The sequence below is a fragment of the Crinia signifera genome, chromosome 2 (assembly GCF_055691185.1).
Source record: "Crinia signifera chromosome 2, ASM5569118v1, whole genome shotgun sequence".
Taxonomy (NCBI): Eukaryota; Metazoa; Chordata; class Amphibia; order Anura; family Myobatrachidae; genus Crinia; species Crinia signifera.
Window position 1 is genome coordinate 283,926,743 of NC_139218.1, and position 16,763 is coordinate 283,943,505.

The 16,763-nt window shown below is 42.6% G+C and overlaps 1 protein-coding gene across 1 annotated transcript in view; it reads left to right on the plus strand.

Annotated features, from left to right (window-relative positions):
* The window catches only part of STK24 (serine/threonine kinase 24), a 54,955-nt gene that overhangs the window by 29,183 nt on the left and 9,009 nt on the right, over nt 1–16,763 (plus strand). The window contains exons 6-10 of the mRNA XM_083168762.1: nt 469–654; nt 2,067–2,209; nt 4,499–4,622; nt 7,746–7,814; nt 9,448–9,584. Of these exons, the coding sequence (XP_083024888.1) occupies nt 469–654; nt 2,067–2,209; nt 4,499–4,622; nt 7,746–7,814; nt 9,448–9,584 (659 nt within the window). The remainder of the gene's footprint in view (nt 1–468; nt 655–2,066; nt 2,210–4,498; nt 4,623–7,745; nt 7,815–9,447; nt 9,585–16,763) is intronic.

Below are 16,763 nucleotides of genomic sequence, written 5' to 3' on the forward strand. Positions count from 1 at the left end.
AACAGGTTTTGGTTAGTTCTTACTGCAAGGTAAAGTTTAGATGTGTTCTGTGTAAGAATTTTCTCTTTGGCCTACTGGTCCTGTGCATACCCTTCCCTCAAGTATTGGATTAAGGAGAAGAGAGGATTTTAGGTACTCACTGTTAAATCTATTTCTCTGATTGCAACTGGCAACACTGCACCCCACTCATTGGTTTACTGATTTATATGGATGATGGTTGTGGACTTTGAGTAGGCTCCATATGTTCTTTGATTTCACTTTAGTGATGAGAATCCATTGATATAGAAACATAGAGGGGAGTAATTTTCTCTTCTTTATTCACCTTCTAAGTGCCCAACTGCTGATTAGCCTCTACAACTCATGGTAACCGTGTACCCTGATGGATAGGAGGATGGATTTAACAATGAGTGCCAAAGTCCCTTTTATTTATTTTTTTGAATAAGAAATGTATTTTTGTTTTCCGTACAGGCTGATATCTGGTCATTGGGCATAACTGCTATTGAACTTGCTAAAGGAGAACCACCTCATTCTGAACTGCATCCGATGAAAGTGTTGTTCCACATTCCCAAAAGTAACCCTCCCACACTTGAAGGAAACTATAGCAAATTCCTGAAAGAATTTGTGGAAGTTTGCCTAAACAAAGAACCCAGTTTTGTAAGTCTTACTAGCATGTTTGTTGTTACAAATTTCCACACCCTGACTTATAAATAATATTTATATGCTATTACATCCACATCCTATTTTCATGAATGTTCTGAGAATATGCTCCTAATTTGCTTAAGGCTGCACCATTCCCTTGTCCTGCCCATAACTGAATCCATTTTAATATACATATCACGTTGCCTTAATGTATTAATGTCACACATTTAATTTAGGAACGCATAGCAATTTTTAATCAGTATGACCATTAAATACTATATATACATAACCCTCCAAAATAGACACAGATTGGTTATATAGGTACTACTGTACCAATTATCTGAGATAGCTACTGAATTATACTATATGGTTTTTGATCATGGTCCTTTTAGTGGATTAAAACCCTTATGATAATATGTGTAGGATGTTCGCTATGGCCGGAGCATCTGCCATATCTGATCCTTCTGACTGATTTCTATTCTGCTGTGCCGGGGCTGGAGAAATCCAAGTGCCAAGATTGAATAATTGGGTGTACTGTCATCCTGTCAATTTGGAAAGTTTTTAAGGCCAGTAAATTTGCTCCATTCATAAAAAAAATAAATTCTCTAGCCTCAATAGGTACATGCCTTGACTTCTACATCAAGACTCCCCTAGACCCCATCCATCGGGATCTACCAGTTATAAAAGATTGCCTAAATTGGCTTTCCCTAGGGTACCCCCTGGTTATCTAATGGGTATTTGCCCCCCTCTATTTTTAATTGTCATTTGCTTTTGTCTATAGAAAGATAGCTGTGACCTTTTTATCTCATTTCTTTCGTTTCTGGGCTCATAACCTTTTGGTGTGAAAATGAGACCTTTAATTGCAATACATTTTAGTGACCTCAATTAAAGATTACGTGCTTAAAATGCTGAACTAGAATTTGGTGTAGGTGAGGAGGCAGTCACACAATATCTTTTAAGATTTGTGAGCGCGTGACACATTTGTTTTCATCATTATCACATGAACCCCCCTCCCATTAACAGATTTGTACACAATTTTTCTAAAAGACTCAGTGGGATAGGGCACATATAGAGGGACCATGGTCACCAGAACAGAAATACTGGTATAGAATAGTATTACTTCTGTACTATTTCTGTCCCAACTTCCCTGCTCTTTATCTGTTTTGCTTCAGTCTACAGAAATAAAATGACATGCCTCAGGTAGTTACAGGTAACAGATCTTTGATCTAGCAGATAACCTCTAGACCTCAGCATGGTGGCGCTGATATCGTTATGTAGCTGCAGAGATTAGATATAGGTGATATTGATCTAGGCTGGACCTAGACTTGCTCATGAGGGTCCAGTACTACAGGTAAAATATACATAGTTTTGCTCATCCTGGATTATTTTTTTGTTTTTCGGAAACTTACTTTTTTTCTTTTTTTAAGAGACCAACTGCAAAGGAGCTTCTGAAGCATAAATTCATTGTGCGCTATGCCAAGAAAACATCCTATTTAACAGACTTAATCGATAGGTACAAGCGGTGGAAGATGGAGCAAGGTCATGAGGCTTCCAGCTCCGACTCAGATGGGTATGTTTCTGGGTAAAGAGAATCAGTAGCTACAATGGATTGGAAGAAATGTTGTTTTGACATGGTAACAGCTTACTCTTTGGAGTTCACCTTGAATATGCCAAATATTCTGAAACTTGTGACCTTTTCTACAGCTGCTTGTTGATGTATCTGGGTAACAGCACTCACCTGAAGGGTTTGTCTATCTACAGAGGCCTACACACAGTTCGATGCCGGCGGCCGTCAATACCGATTTGATATCAATGGCTGGCAGGTTGCCGGAATCGAACAGGAGGGAGGGAGGATGGTGCATTGGGATGCTGCTTAGAGCAGCATATATATGCATTCAGTTTTCCAGATCTAAGCAGAAATAGACTTGCCAGGCAAATCTATTTCTGCGCATCAGGATCGAATCTAGAGGAAAGGCTGTTAACACTGTTTGATTTTGATTAGATTTCGATTCAATTTTGCTTCTAGGAGCAAAATTGAAAACGTGTAGAATTCAAACCGTATGTAAACCCCATAAAACAAAAACCTAACTGTGTAGAGTCGTCTGTGGGCAAAGTGCCTTCTGTGTTCTTCTGTGATGCTTGCTGACACCGATCCCCTATGGGCTCTTTAGATCTCTCAGGAAATACTGCTGGGAAAATTAAACCACTAACTTTATTTAACTGAAAGTTCTACCTCAGAACTAGTAATTACATTACAAGGTGGGTCACTGTAACTAGTGGATCCAGGTGAAAAGTTTAGGTGGTACTTGTGTACTTTCATGGCGCCAGCATGGCGGGGCTTTCTGCGCTCGCTTATGCTACAGGCTCGGTGGCTCGCTACGCTCACCACGCTATCTAAAATCAACTACATGCCAACGTAGATAGTGGGGGTACGAACTATCCAAGTTGGCATGGAGTTTACAGCCCCGCAGCTGGACACAGACACATGCTGGCGCAGTGAAACTACACAAGTACTGTTTAGGTCACTACGAATCCATTTCCTGGGTACAGAATGCCAAAGGCTAACAGGTTAAATAGCATAGGAGCCCAGAATAAAAAGTAAGTAGTCAAGCAGCTATTGTGCTCAGTAAGATTTGCATTTATCCCCACAGCAGACATGTCAGCATAAAATGAAATACTGTACTTATTAATACTTCTGTCCAGCTATACTTGCTGTCTTCTCTGCTGTTGTACTTATTGAATACATGACAGCCATCATCAGTTACTCTACAGCTTTTTTTTTTATATCAGGTATTTTTTTATTACATTTTTCTCTTTTATCAACACAACACTTACAAACAAATTATAATACAAATAGCAGATATTTACACTGTGTAAATCTCTCTAGGGATGGCCTTTACCTACCTGAGACAATACCAACCTAATGTTTGCCGATCCGATTTTTCCTCATAATGGTCCCCTTACTTCTATGCATATGTATATATGAAGGGGAGAGAAAGGGAAGGGAAGAGGAATAGACTGGGAGGGGAAGGGAGAAAAAGGAGATGAAAAAAAACAAAAAAAAAACAAAGGGGTATTTTGTGTCTATGCTTTTACTTACATTTAACGTGTGCCTATCTCTCGTTCCTAAGTGTTTAATGTACTTAACTACTTTGTGACCTCCTTAATTTCCCTTAATGTGCATAAGACAGCAATATACTATACTGCTGTATAAGGGCATTTGCCGAAGTGTAAATAAAATAAAAAGAGGGAAAAGATTACTTACTGTGCCTATACTATATACTGTGTACTGAGTTACTATGTGACGCAAACTTACTCTACAGCTTTTACTACTGCCATGGCATGCAATGGGCTACTGCAATGCATGTATTGATTGGAAAGAGTACCTGGCATATTCAACCTCCTAATAAGTGCGCTGTTGATTGTTATTATGTCGTATACTGTCTCTTATTGTCTATACTTTTCCGGTGTGCACTTTGTTGCCTTGCATAGTGCAAAGCAGCACACACCATACCATAGTTGCCTGTCACAATGGTCTGTATGAGCGGCACTGAACTTTGCAGTGTCCCCACTTCATTTTCCATGCATAGAGCTGAGCTATATTCTCTTAAGCCCTTCTCCACACATACAGAATTTAAGTATTTGCATTTTGCTTCCACCATGTGTACTCTATGTGAAGACCATGTGTGCAAAAGTATTAGCTGTGATACAAATTTCATGCTTCCTTCTTGTAGTAATAGAACCAGCAGCATATGTCTTGAATTCACTTCAAACTTTGTAACCTGTATCTTTGCAATATTATTTTGGTACAGTTATGTGGGTGTTTATATGGTTTTTTTTTTTATTCTACATAAAAAAGGGAAGAAGATGGACAAGCCTCAGGAGGAAGTGACAAGGGACCCTGGTACTTTACAATGGAAGAAGCAGATCTGAAGAAGATGCAGAACGGCGCAGCACAACTTGAGGAGCTAGCGAGCAGTGAGGTTGGCTAATTCATGTTCACTTTTGTGTTTTAGATTCCACAATGAATCACTTTATGACAAATTGTTATTTAAAGGCATCTCCATTGCTGGACAGCCTAGGATATCAATAAGTATCCCCCTCCCCAAGTAGCACTTATGGGGGATGGGGACATGGGGACGTGTGCTGTGACCCTCACTATTTCATGAAATGGTCATAGTGACCTTACTGTTATTTGATCAGTAATTAACCTGATGAGTTCTCTGATGCTGAACACTTTACAACAAAGACTTAGGGGGATATTCAATCCCGGCGAGCATCTCCAGTCGGTGAGATGCTCGCCGGTCCCTATTCAATGCTGTCTTCCCTGACAGCATCGAGCAGGGTAATACGAACCCGACATCACTAGCTATCGGGCTCGTTCTGCAGAGAACGGCCGGGAAGTGACGAGCTGCCAGCTGCAGCTCGCCTCTTCCTGGCCGCAACTCGCGGCCACGCCCCCTTCTCAGTCCCCGGCAGGCGGGACATTGAATCCCGCCTGCATGTTCTCGGTCGAGCTGACCGAGAACGGGACTATCTACCAATAGCAATGTTTTGCCTCCCGTTGAGATCCAAATGGAGTTAGTGGCACGTATTTTACAAATTGTTCCTGAGAATAATTACAAACCTCTATAAACTGATGGGCAGCACCATAGACAATGACGTAGATAAGCCTGGGGCAAACCGCATGTAAAGCAGGTATGAGTCCCTGACAGCCTAACGAGTAACCTCCCATGTGGAGAAACAGATGTTGTAACACTCATCCTTGCTGAAGTTTTGCAATACATGCATCTTAGTCATGGCATAAGTATAGCCCAGATTGACATGGTAAGGTATACTACTGTATACAATAGCAACTCCTGCCAAAAACTTACTGTAAAGCTTTACAGTGCAAATAAAATAAGGTTGTTATACAGGTCACACACAGGGTACTCGGCCATGGGATGCGGCGTCAAAGACGCAGTGACTAACGATGGTTCTAATCATTTGAAATCATCACTTTTGTGTCAGGACAGATATAGGACCTTTTTGCATTTAGCCAACTGTGTCTTTTGTCCCAACAAATAGGAGACCTGTGTAGTACTTTAATGAACTCAGTATATGTAATAGAGTAGAGTGAATGAACTGCTATGAGACCACAACAAATCAGCCAGCTGCAAACCTGGAAGCTGTGAGGTCCCAGCTGCGAGGCTCCCGTGACACATGTTATGATCAAGAACTTGTGTCCTTGATTCCCCGCTCTTCTGCTATGTCTGGCGACAGGATTATCTCCATACACTATAAATATTTGTGCCCTACCTTTAATTATTTCTCATGTAAGATCTGGCTTTTCTCCATGGTTAGATGTCTTTCTACATGTGTAGTTGGAAATGATTCTCTCTTACTGTGAGTATTTATCTGAGGCTACTTTTCTGATCTACATTGCTTTCTCACTGGAATTACTGGTGCATTTTGTCAAACTCCAGACGGGCTTCCATGTGCTTTTTTTATTTATTTTTTAAACTAAGGAGTGGCTTCTTTCTGGCCACTCTACCATACATGCCTGATTGGTGGATTTCTGCAGAGATGGTTATCCTTCTGGACTGTTCTCCAAATAAGGAATGCCGTAGCTCTGTTAGAGTGACCATCAGGTTCTTGGTCACCTCCCTGACTAGGGCCTTTCTCCCCACGATCGCTCAGTTTAAAGGGCCAGCTCTAGGAAGGATTCTGGTCATTCCAAACTTCTTCTATTTATGGCGGATGGAGGCCACTGTGCTCATTGGGACCTTCAAAGCAGCAGATATATTTTTTTGAACCCTTCCCAGATTTGCGCCTGGAGACAATCCTGTCTCGGAGGTCTACAGACAATTCCTCTGACTTCATGCTTGGTTTGTGCTCTGACGTGCATTGACATGTGTGGGACCTTATATAGACAGATGTTTGCATTTCCAAATCATGTCCAAATGATTTTTACCACAGGTGGACTCCAATTAAGCTGTAGGGACATCTCAAGGATGATTAATGGAAACAGGATGCACCTGAGCTCAATTTTGAGCTTCATGGCAAAGACTGTGAATACTTATGTACATGTGATTTTTTTTTTTAAATACATTTGCAAAAATCTCCCAAAACCTTTTTTTCACATTGTCATTATGGAGTGTTGAATTTTGAGAGAGAAATTAATTAATTCCATTTTGGAATAAGGCCGTAGCATAAAAAAAGTTGAAAAGTGAAGCGCTGTGAATACTTTCTGGATGCACTGTATGCGTGAAAGTATTCCGGATGTGTGCCATGCAATTTGTATATTGTCTGTTTTTCTCTATGTACATGCATTCCCTGTTCTCTGTCGCTTTCTATACATCCCAATAATAAAAATAAAAAAATATTTTATTTACATATATATATATATATATATTTTAAACCATTTAAAACCATTTCTATATGAAATGCATATTCATATAGAAAAATATATTTATTGTTGACTCCTGATTCCCCTTACCTACCTATCAGAATGGGAGATGCTTGCTCCTGCACTCTTTTTATTCAGCACAAACAAAACTCTAACTCTTTAAGTATGCATTTGGCATTGCAAAGTACAATCTCTGTTTTCACAAACCATTGGCCCACATAGCAATAGTAAAAATAACGACGGAACTGTTTTATTCTAGTTCCCCATTTTTTTGGAGAGATCATTGTTCAGTAACTGAAATGTAAATGAGTGTGTTCACCTTCCATGACGAGTCTAAAGCTGGCCATACAGATCGATTGTCAGATTGGGCCGGTTGGAACAAAAACCTGGTAATATCTGAATGACAGTTTTTGGCCGTTTTCCATTTCAAAGCAAATGGTCAACTGTCATTTGCTCTTATCTATTACCAGGATTTTGTTCCAACCAGCCAGATCTGACAATCGATCTGTAGATGTATGGCCGGCTTAAGACAATACAGGCTAGGCTAAATAACATACTTTCAAGAACAAACATAAGCTATCATTTAATTACATTTTGCTAGTTTCATTTTTCACACTTTAATTATGCAGTTTGCCTTCAGGAAGATATACAGAGCAGTGGATGGCGGGGGAAGCATACCTATAACCTAATTCATATTTTTCTTCACCTTTTACTCCAGGTTAAAGACATCCAAAAAAGACCTTTATCTCAGTGTTTGTCTACAATAATGTCTCCTTTATTTGCTGAGGTACGTACAGTGTTTACATTTATTGTTGTCTTTTGTCAGTCTCAGCAAAATAAATACACTGTACTTGTATTGACTATGTTTGTATCTTGCCTTTTAAATGCTTTTCATATGCTTTCTTTTATAGAGTTTACATGCAAGAGACAATAAGATTTTGCTGCTTTCAGCTCGAAAGCCGCTCATTTGTGTACGGGGCAGTGATGAGCACTGCTGCGTACTCCCGTGTCAATGCTGGCCTGGCTGTTCATGTGTCCTGCTATGGAAAGTCGTTCACCCTGGAAAAATCACTAAATGGGAGAATAAAGCTCAGTGTGTAAGCACTGAGCGGTTTTCATCCAAGCGATTTTCCCCATCATCTCTCACCATACACGTTGGGCAAAAACGTCCGTTACATAATGAGCTTTGTGATAGGGTGGGCATTACAGGTTGTGGCTGAACAATAGCCCTATTGTTCTAGCCCTCACAATAACATGCTTTCCCGCTTTGCACGATGACACATGACTGAACATGGTGGCTATAATCAGAAGTGGTTAGGGCAAGACATGGAAACGTAAGCCTTTGTGGAATTGTATAAGAACAGAACAAAAAACATTTATGTTTCAGAATGTCCCAAAACTTTACACATAATTCCAGATCACATTTTAATTGAAAACTGGAAGCCTAGTTAGCTCAACCGTGCTCAGTAGTGATCCTGGAACCAAGTATGTCCTGTGGAATCTAGAGTCTACTATACTGTATATCAGGGGTGGCCGGACTTTTGTAACCCGGGATCTACTTTTTGTACACTAACGTTCCGGTGATCTACGGCGTCACTTCCTAGGTCAAATATTGCCATCCCAGTGCAAAACGTACCTTACACATTATGCCTCATGATATGAGCCAAAATTGACATTATGCCACAAGGTACGAGCCAAAATTGACTGTATGACACACAGCACGGGCCAAAATTCACAATATGACTCCTGGTACTGGCTAAAATTCACATTATGACTCCGGTAAGCTCCACAATTCACATTACGACACACTGTAATGACCCAAAATTCACATTATGACACACGGTACTGGCTAAAATTCACATTATGACTCACGGAATTAGAGCAACATTGTTCATTAACCTAACACAAAGGGTCACCTATGCTGTGCCCATCCATCCTGCTACCAAAACAAATTTCCATACAAAACCTCATTACCTGAGATGGTGCCCCTTAGGACTTCTGCCCCCCCCCCCCCCCCCCAGTGAGGTTAAAATAACAGTGAGGTTCCAATTAAACTGGGATGAACCCCTTTCTCCACTCCCTCCACCGTCACCCGCGCAATGCATTACTGGGACCGCTGAAGCTAGAAGAGGATTCAGGAGTGAATACCTAGGGTAATGATCGCGGTTGGAAGGTCCGCGATCTACTGAATGGCCACCTCTGCTGTATATGAACCATACAATTTTTAAATTGAGAAAACTAAGGCCCATTTTAAACTCACAGGTTATACATCACATTATATAAAGAAAGTGTAGGAGACGGAGACCAGGTGCATTTTCTCTCTTAGAAATGGAGAGCTGTAAGTAAATATTGTACACCTAATGTATATATGTTAGTCTGGTACAACATTTTTAAATGTGTGTTCTTGCTTTTGTCATCAGTTGAAAGAGAGGAGTCAGTCATGCGGTGGTAACGTCGGCTCTATAGAAGAACTGAGAGAGGCCATTTATTTAGCTGAAGAGGCCTGTCCGGGCATCTCTGACTCTATGGTGTCACAGCTTCTAATGCGGCTTCAAAGGTAGAAATTCATACAAAATCATACAGTTCATTCAAGCTTTAGCATTACTGTTAGGGTTCCTTCTGTCTACTAGAACCTCTGCGCATATCTTCCTCAACAATTTAAACATTATTAATCATGTTTGTCATAAAATGGAGACACAATTGATTGGATGACTGCTACACTGTCCTATCAGGTGTACAATTGCCTGATCTGCACAAATTCCATGGAGATATGTAAGCAGTTATACATACACCTGTAGGCTTGATAGGCACTTTATTGGTAAAGGTGAGAGTCCCAGGGGAGTGCTAATGGTGATTAAACTATGACCAGAGATACAATATGTGAAAAGCGCAGGTTACGTAATGTGTCCGCAACTGGCTTACCCTTTATACCTAACTACGTGCGAACAAAACGTAGCGCAGCGTAGCGTACCTATTAATTGTATGTTATACAGTTAAGAACCAATACCTTGATAAGAGATCTCTTCGCAGGACTTTGTCTCTAATTCTGCGAATATACTTTAAAGGACAGAGTCCGCAATATACCGTATCGCTATTATGCGAATAACCAGACACGACCACTGAATAGAAGTAAGGAGGTTAGAACTCCATAAAAAGGTTGTATTAAAGTCCCTAATGGACAAAAGGGGGTTACAGAAATAAGAAATAAACAGGTATAACAAGTGATACAATATACTAACAATGAATACTAACAAACTCTGCTAAGGGGAAAGAATACAATAATACAAGACACAATCAGCCAACAATACTACAAGGATAAATACCGTGAAAAATGCAACCGTTACCCGTCTCACTCTAGTATGCGAAGCGCAGTCCGGTCAGAGCTCACTATCGTTCAGGAATGAGCGATAGTCCGGTAGGAAGGTCCAGGGAAGGTATCTGCTCTCGGCCGATCCAGGATCATGGATAAACGATGGGCCGCATTTATCGAACAATCTACTCAGGGTCACGAAGGATAATGTACAATTTTGGGATAAAAATAAAAACAGGGGCGGTTACAACATATACACGTTCACAAATATGGTTTCTTTAAAGGGAGGTGGTTTCGATTTTAGGGTCATATACCAAACCCTGGTCTTCCTCTGTATCTCTCGTTCTTACACTCATGATTTCGGTACGTTTTGCCTTTCCCCGGGTCACCACCTTTAAACATTTGAACAATAGCACAAAGACTATGATGGCACCACCGATACAGAGAAGGAGTTTTCCTATGCTAGCTATGATCCCCTGCGCCCATTCTCCTAGACCAGAGAACCAGTGCATTGGATTCAACCAGGAGGTCCATTCGCTAACTTTGTTACCTATTTCTGCCAGGCTGATATTATGTTCCCTTCTAAATTCCCATTTAAGCTGAAGAATCTCATCCATCCGGTGATCGATGATTTCTTCTGGGTCTTCAGTATTGTTGGTGATATATGTACAACATTTCACCCCAAACTGTGTAGAGAGGGTGACACAATATCCTCCTGTCATAGCTGTCAGATAGTTCAACACCATTCGATGTTGAACTAGCTCTCTTTTATACGCTTGTAACTCCTTCCCAGTGTATCTAAAGGTGTCATCATAAATCTCAGTGATGTTATCTACCAAGCTTGCTAATGCTTGTATATACTTAAAATTGATAACTCCTCTGGCGGTATGGGTGATATCTAATGCAATGAGGAATTGGATACCGAACGACTCGTGTATCATTTCAGAAGCTAGGGGTTCTTTTCTTATTGTTAAATCCCTTTTATGGATTTGGTCATAATGGGTATGAGTGTAAGGAGGAGAAATACCTCTGTGTACGTTCATCATCTCATCGTGTGTGAGGGTCATCACTTCCGGTAACACTCTGCCTAGATAACAAATACCAACGTAGTTCATGGAGAGCCATTTGTACGCCCTTCTACCACAAATATAATAAACATCGTCAGGGAGAAAATAAGGGACAGAGTATTTCATTATCTTGTCACACATTATCCATAAGAACATCCCCGTCCCCTGCTCCCTGACTCGTTCCTCACATGTTTCTGGCTGTAGGGTCATATTACAGTAGCCGGCTGATACTCTGCCGGCCATCATTTTACTTTTCTTCACCGTGTAAACATATTTATAGTGTCTTCCACTGGTTCGGATTTTTAATAATAATTCTTTATCTATGGGCTCTCCATCTGGACGCTGGGAGTAAGTTATTGTCTGGTTTTGCCATGTCACTTCCCAAGTACCAATTGTTCTGGAACTTGAGAAGTTCATACATACCAGGGATTTATCCACTTGGTATGGGTGTAATCTAAGACTAGGGGACCTGGTATACAGGTATCTCTTATCCAATGGCCTCCCCTTATTTAATACGCTTATCTCTGAAATATTGAGCGGGTATGGGACTAGGCCTACACTACTCCTTTTATGTAATACTTGAGAACACACCCAGCATTCTGTTTGGTTTAAAACCTTACCCACTAATGAGTGGTAATCACTCAAAGGATGTTGGCCGGTAGTTGCCTTACTGGTCGACTGACATCGCTGGATGCATCCTTCTTCCATTTTAGGTTGACAATACCTACAGACACAGTACTCACCAGACAATAAATCATCACATAGCCCTTGAACTACGTTTTCCTCATACCTTTTACCTTCTCCTGTCATGGGCAAAGTGTCAAGCTGGTTTAGGGATTCTACCTCACCCATATCTGGGTCCATTATTACACTGTCAGGACTCCGCTCCGATCGCTCTAGAATGTGGCAGCCACCAAGTATTTTTGGATGAAAGAAAGAACACAGAAAGAAAACAAAGACATATATGCATAACTGTGAACCTTTTGCTTGGAGTCCTTCCATCATCTCTACCCAGGAGACTTTTATTTTGCTCTGCTCTTAGACCTTTGTTCGCTCAGGTTGCTCGACCTTGGCTGCTTCTCAGTGTTCCCGAAACAATGCTTCTAGCGACACTTCTTCTCTCTCGCTCTCTGCACACTGGGATTCTGGGTTACTGGCTTTCTTGCAGTGGGACGAATGTATCCAAGTCTCTCTCTCTGCGACTTTAATCGATGTAGTGCTGGTCAACAAAACTTGGTACGGTCCTTCCCAACGGTCTATCAAACAACCTGAGCGTAAGAAATTTCGGATCATAACAAAGTCTCCTGGTTTAAGATTATGACAATTCTCGGTAGGCATATCAGGGTTCAGAAAATTCAGCTGCTTTTGTTGCTCCCTTAGCTGTTTGTTTAGCTTTAGGATATACTGTACAGTTAGCTCATTATTACATTTTAGATCATCCTGTGGGTCTATCATGATGTGTGGCTGCCGACCAAACAGTATCTCGAAGGGGGACAGGTTGAGCGGAGTCCTGGGAGTGGTCCTAATGCTATACAACACAATAGGCAGTGCCTCTGGCCATAACAACCCTGTTTCAGCCATAACTTTACCCAATTTGTTCTTAATAGTACCATTCATTCTCTCAACTTTGGCGCTCGCCTGGGGACGATATGGAGTATGAAGTTTACTATTAATCCCCAGGAGTTTACACATGATTTGGAAGACCTCTCCTGTGAAATGAGTGCCTCTGTCACTCTCAATGACCTTTGGGATACCATATCTACAGACAAACTCCTGACATATTTTCTTTGCTGTAAAGGTAGCGGTGTTGGAGGCAGCGGGGAAAGCCTCCACCCAGCTGGAAAACATGTCAACACAAACCAATACATATTTCAAATTTCTACAGGGTGGTAACTGTATGAAGTCGATTTGTATTACCTGGAAAGGGCCTTCTGTAGGAGGGATGTGGGATGGCTCTGTTGGGATGGCTTTTCCAACGTTCTTCCTCAAACAGGTGAGGCATGACATTGCCACTCTACCTGCTTGAGAAGCGAACCCTGGTGCACACCAGTAGGCCTTTACCAGCTTGCACATACCTTCCTTCCCAAGATGTGTCAGCCCATGGGCCGCCTCGGCTAGACTAGGAAGGTATGCTCTGGGGGCCACTGGTTTCCCGTGTCCATCTCTCCAAAGTCCGGTGGACTCTTGGCCACATCCCTTCGACTTCCATACTGCTCTTTCCTGTGGGGAACACAAATTCTGCATGTCTATCAGTTTGGATGTGGATACCATGTTCAGTGTACAAAGGTTGGTGGGATGGGTAAAAATATTTACAGGGCATGCGGCCCTTTTCGCTGCCTCATCAGCGCGGCTGTTACCAAGTGACACCGGGTCTTTCTCTGATGTGTGAGCTTTGCACTTGATAACAGCCACTCTGTCTGGAAGCTGGATAGCTCCCAGAAGTCTCCTAATGTACGTCGCATGCGCCACTGGTGTGCCAGCCGCCGTCATGAAATTTCGGAGGCGCCATAGGGCTCCAACATCATGGACTACTCCGAAAGCATATCTGGAGTCGGTATATATGTTCACTGATTTCCCTTTAGCCAGTTCACATGCTCTGGTCAGTGCCACCAGTTCCGCTACTTGCGCTGAGTGAGGTGGTCCTAAGGGTTCAGCTTCCACAATACCTTCTCCATCTACTACCGCGTAGCCTGTGCAAAGCTCTCCCGTCTCCGTCTGTCTATGACAGCTACCATCTGTGAATAAGGTTATGTCTACCTCACTTAATGGGCTGTCGCTTATGTCAGGACGTGCTGTGAAGGTCTGATTCAGGTAGGTCATGCAATCATGTTTGTCCTCACTCTCACTAAACTCTGCTTTACCATATTCAGCAACATTTCCATCACCCTCCACCCTTTGTGCCTTGGAGGGCACATGAGGAAGAAATGTGGCTGGGTTTAATGTGTTGCATCTTTTGATGGTAATATTTACTGGGGCCATCAGCGCCAGTTCCCACTTAGTGAACCGTGCTGAGGACACATGACGTGTTTGGGCAGAATTTAGGAGAGCAGAGACAGCATGGGGAGCATGAACAGTTAAATCGTGTCCCAGCACTACGTCCTCACTCTTACTTACTAGTTGTGCTATTGCAGCCACACTTCGTAAGCAAGTTGGGAGTGAGCGTGCTACTGTGTCCAGCTGGCCACTGTAGTACGCTATTGGTCGGTTGGCATCACCATGTTTTTGTACAAGTACTCCTGCCGCACACCCACCTGATTCAGTTCCGTACAGTTCAAAGGGTTTCCCATAATCTGGCATTCCCAGTGCTGGGGCCTTTGTTAGGCTCACCTTTAGTTCCTCGAAAGCCAGCTCAGATTCCTCAGTATGAGAGACCCGCTCAGGCTTAGTTGAGGAAACCATCTCTTGCAGTGGTAATGCCAGAATAGAGAATCCTGGGATCCAATTGCGACAGTATCCACACATGCCTAAGAACGTACGGATCTGATGTTGGGTCTGTGGCAGTACCATGTTCTGAATCGCTTGGATTCTGTCGTCGGTGAGGTGTCTCAGCCCTTGGGTAAGGCAGTGACCCAGATACTTAACCCTGGTCTGGCATAATTGCAGCTTATCCTTTGATACTTTATGTCCTGTCTCTGAGAGATGCATCAGTAGCTGTCTAGTGTCATCCACTGATGACTCCAGTGACTCAGAACACAACAATAAGTCGTCGACATATTGTATCAGTATCGAACCGCTCATGGGTTGAAAGGATTGCAGACAATCATGCAAGGCCTGGGAGAAGATGCTGGGGCTGTCTATGAACCCTTGGGGGAGTCGTGTCCAGGTATACTGTACTCCTCTGTAAGTAAAGGCGAACAGATACTGGCTGTCAGGATGCAAAGGGACGGAGAAAAATGCTGAACACAAGTCAATGACTGTGAAATGGGTACAGTGAGGTGGGATTTGCATGAGGATGACAGCTGGGTTTGGCACTACGGGGAATTGGCTCTCAACTACCTTGTTTACCCCTCTCAAATCCTGCACTAGTCTGTAGCCCCTCCCCCCGCTCTTTTTCACAGGAAAAATGGGACTATTGGCCGTGCTGGAAGTTCTAACTAGGATTTCCTGCTGGAGCAATCGTTGGATCACTGGAAATATTCCCAGCTCAACTTCAGGTTTTAAAGGGTATTGCGGTATTTTTGGGGCTATCCTGCCTTCTTTTAAGCGGATTTCTACTGGAGCTACATTTGCCATCAGCCCAGCATCCTGTCCATCTTTAGTCCAAAGGGAACTCGGTATTTGTGCTGTAATTTCAGCTACCCTAGATGGATTTGATTCTACAACAGTGGAACACAACATTAGCCTCTGAGGACTATCCAGCATGTCTTGCACTTCTTGTGTAAGATTTCTAGGAGTGTCCAGAAATACCCCATCGGGGGTGCAATAGATGACACATCCCATTTTGCAAAGTAAATCTCTACCCAGGAGGTTAGTCGGGGCCGCTGCAGCCAACAGAAAAGAGTGTTTGGTATGCAGAGGCCCAATTGTAACCTCCGCTGGTTTCGTCAGTGGGTAATGTTGTATTTTTCCTGTTACCCCAATTGCTGCTACTGATTGGTTAGTGAAACCCAAGTGAAGAGGAGTGTTGAGAACAGATCTGGCCGCCCCTGTATCAACCAAAAAGGTTTGCCTTACTCCAGCTATATCAACCTTCACCTGAGGTTCCTCTCCAAGGTGTTGAGTTAGTCTAACTGGCTGTAGGATACAGGTATGACCTGTTTCCTATGGTCTGACCTGGGTTGCCCTTAGCACAGTGTCAGCCATCAGATGGGGAGGAGGCATGTTGCGTGACCTGTCTGTCTCCTCCCATTGTCTAGGGGCTGGGTATCTCCGTGTCTCACCTTTGTGAGATTCCCATTCTCGCTTATGTGTCTGATAACTCCTGGGGTTTCCTGACCTACAATGAGCTGAGTAATGACCTTCCCTATTGCAGTTGTAACAGATAATTGGCTTTCTACCTGTTTCCCTTGTGTTTCGTTGTTGGTATGCAGCTTTGTTTGGGGCATTAGTAAGGGCTTGGATGCTAACCATCATCAGTTTGTCAGTTTGCAGTTCCCTGTGCTTCTTAATGTTGCGGTCGTGGTCCACAGCAGATTCCCGTAGGGCATCCACTGTCATTCCACGCCAATTTGGGAAAGAGGTTTGGACTCTGGCTCTCAGGTTTTCCCTAAGCCCTTCCACCAGCACAGAGACAATCATCTCCCTCAGGTGGGGGTCGTCCTTAGGCTCGGAGACACCAGTGTACTTTGATACCTCCAGTAAGGCTTTTGTAAAATAATCAGCAGCAGTTTCGCCATCTTTCTGTTTGATGGTGAAAATC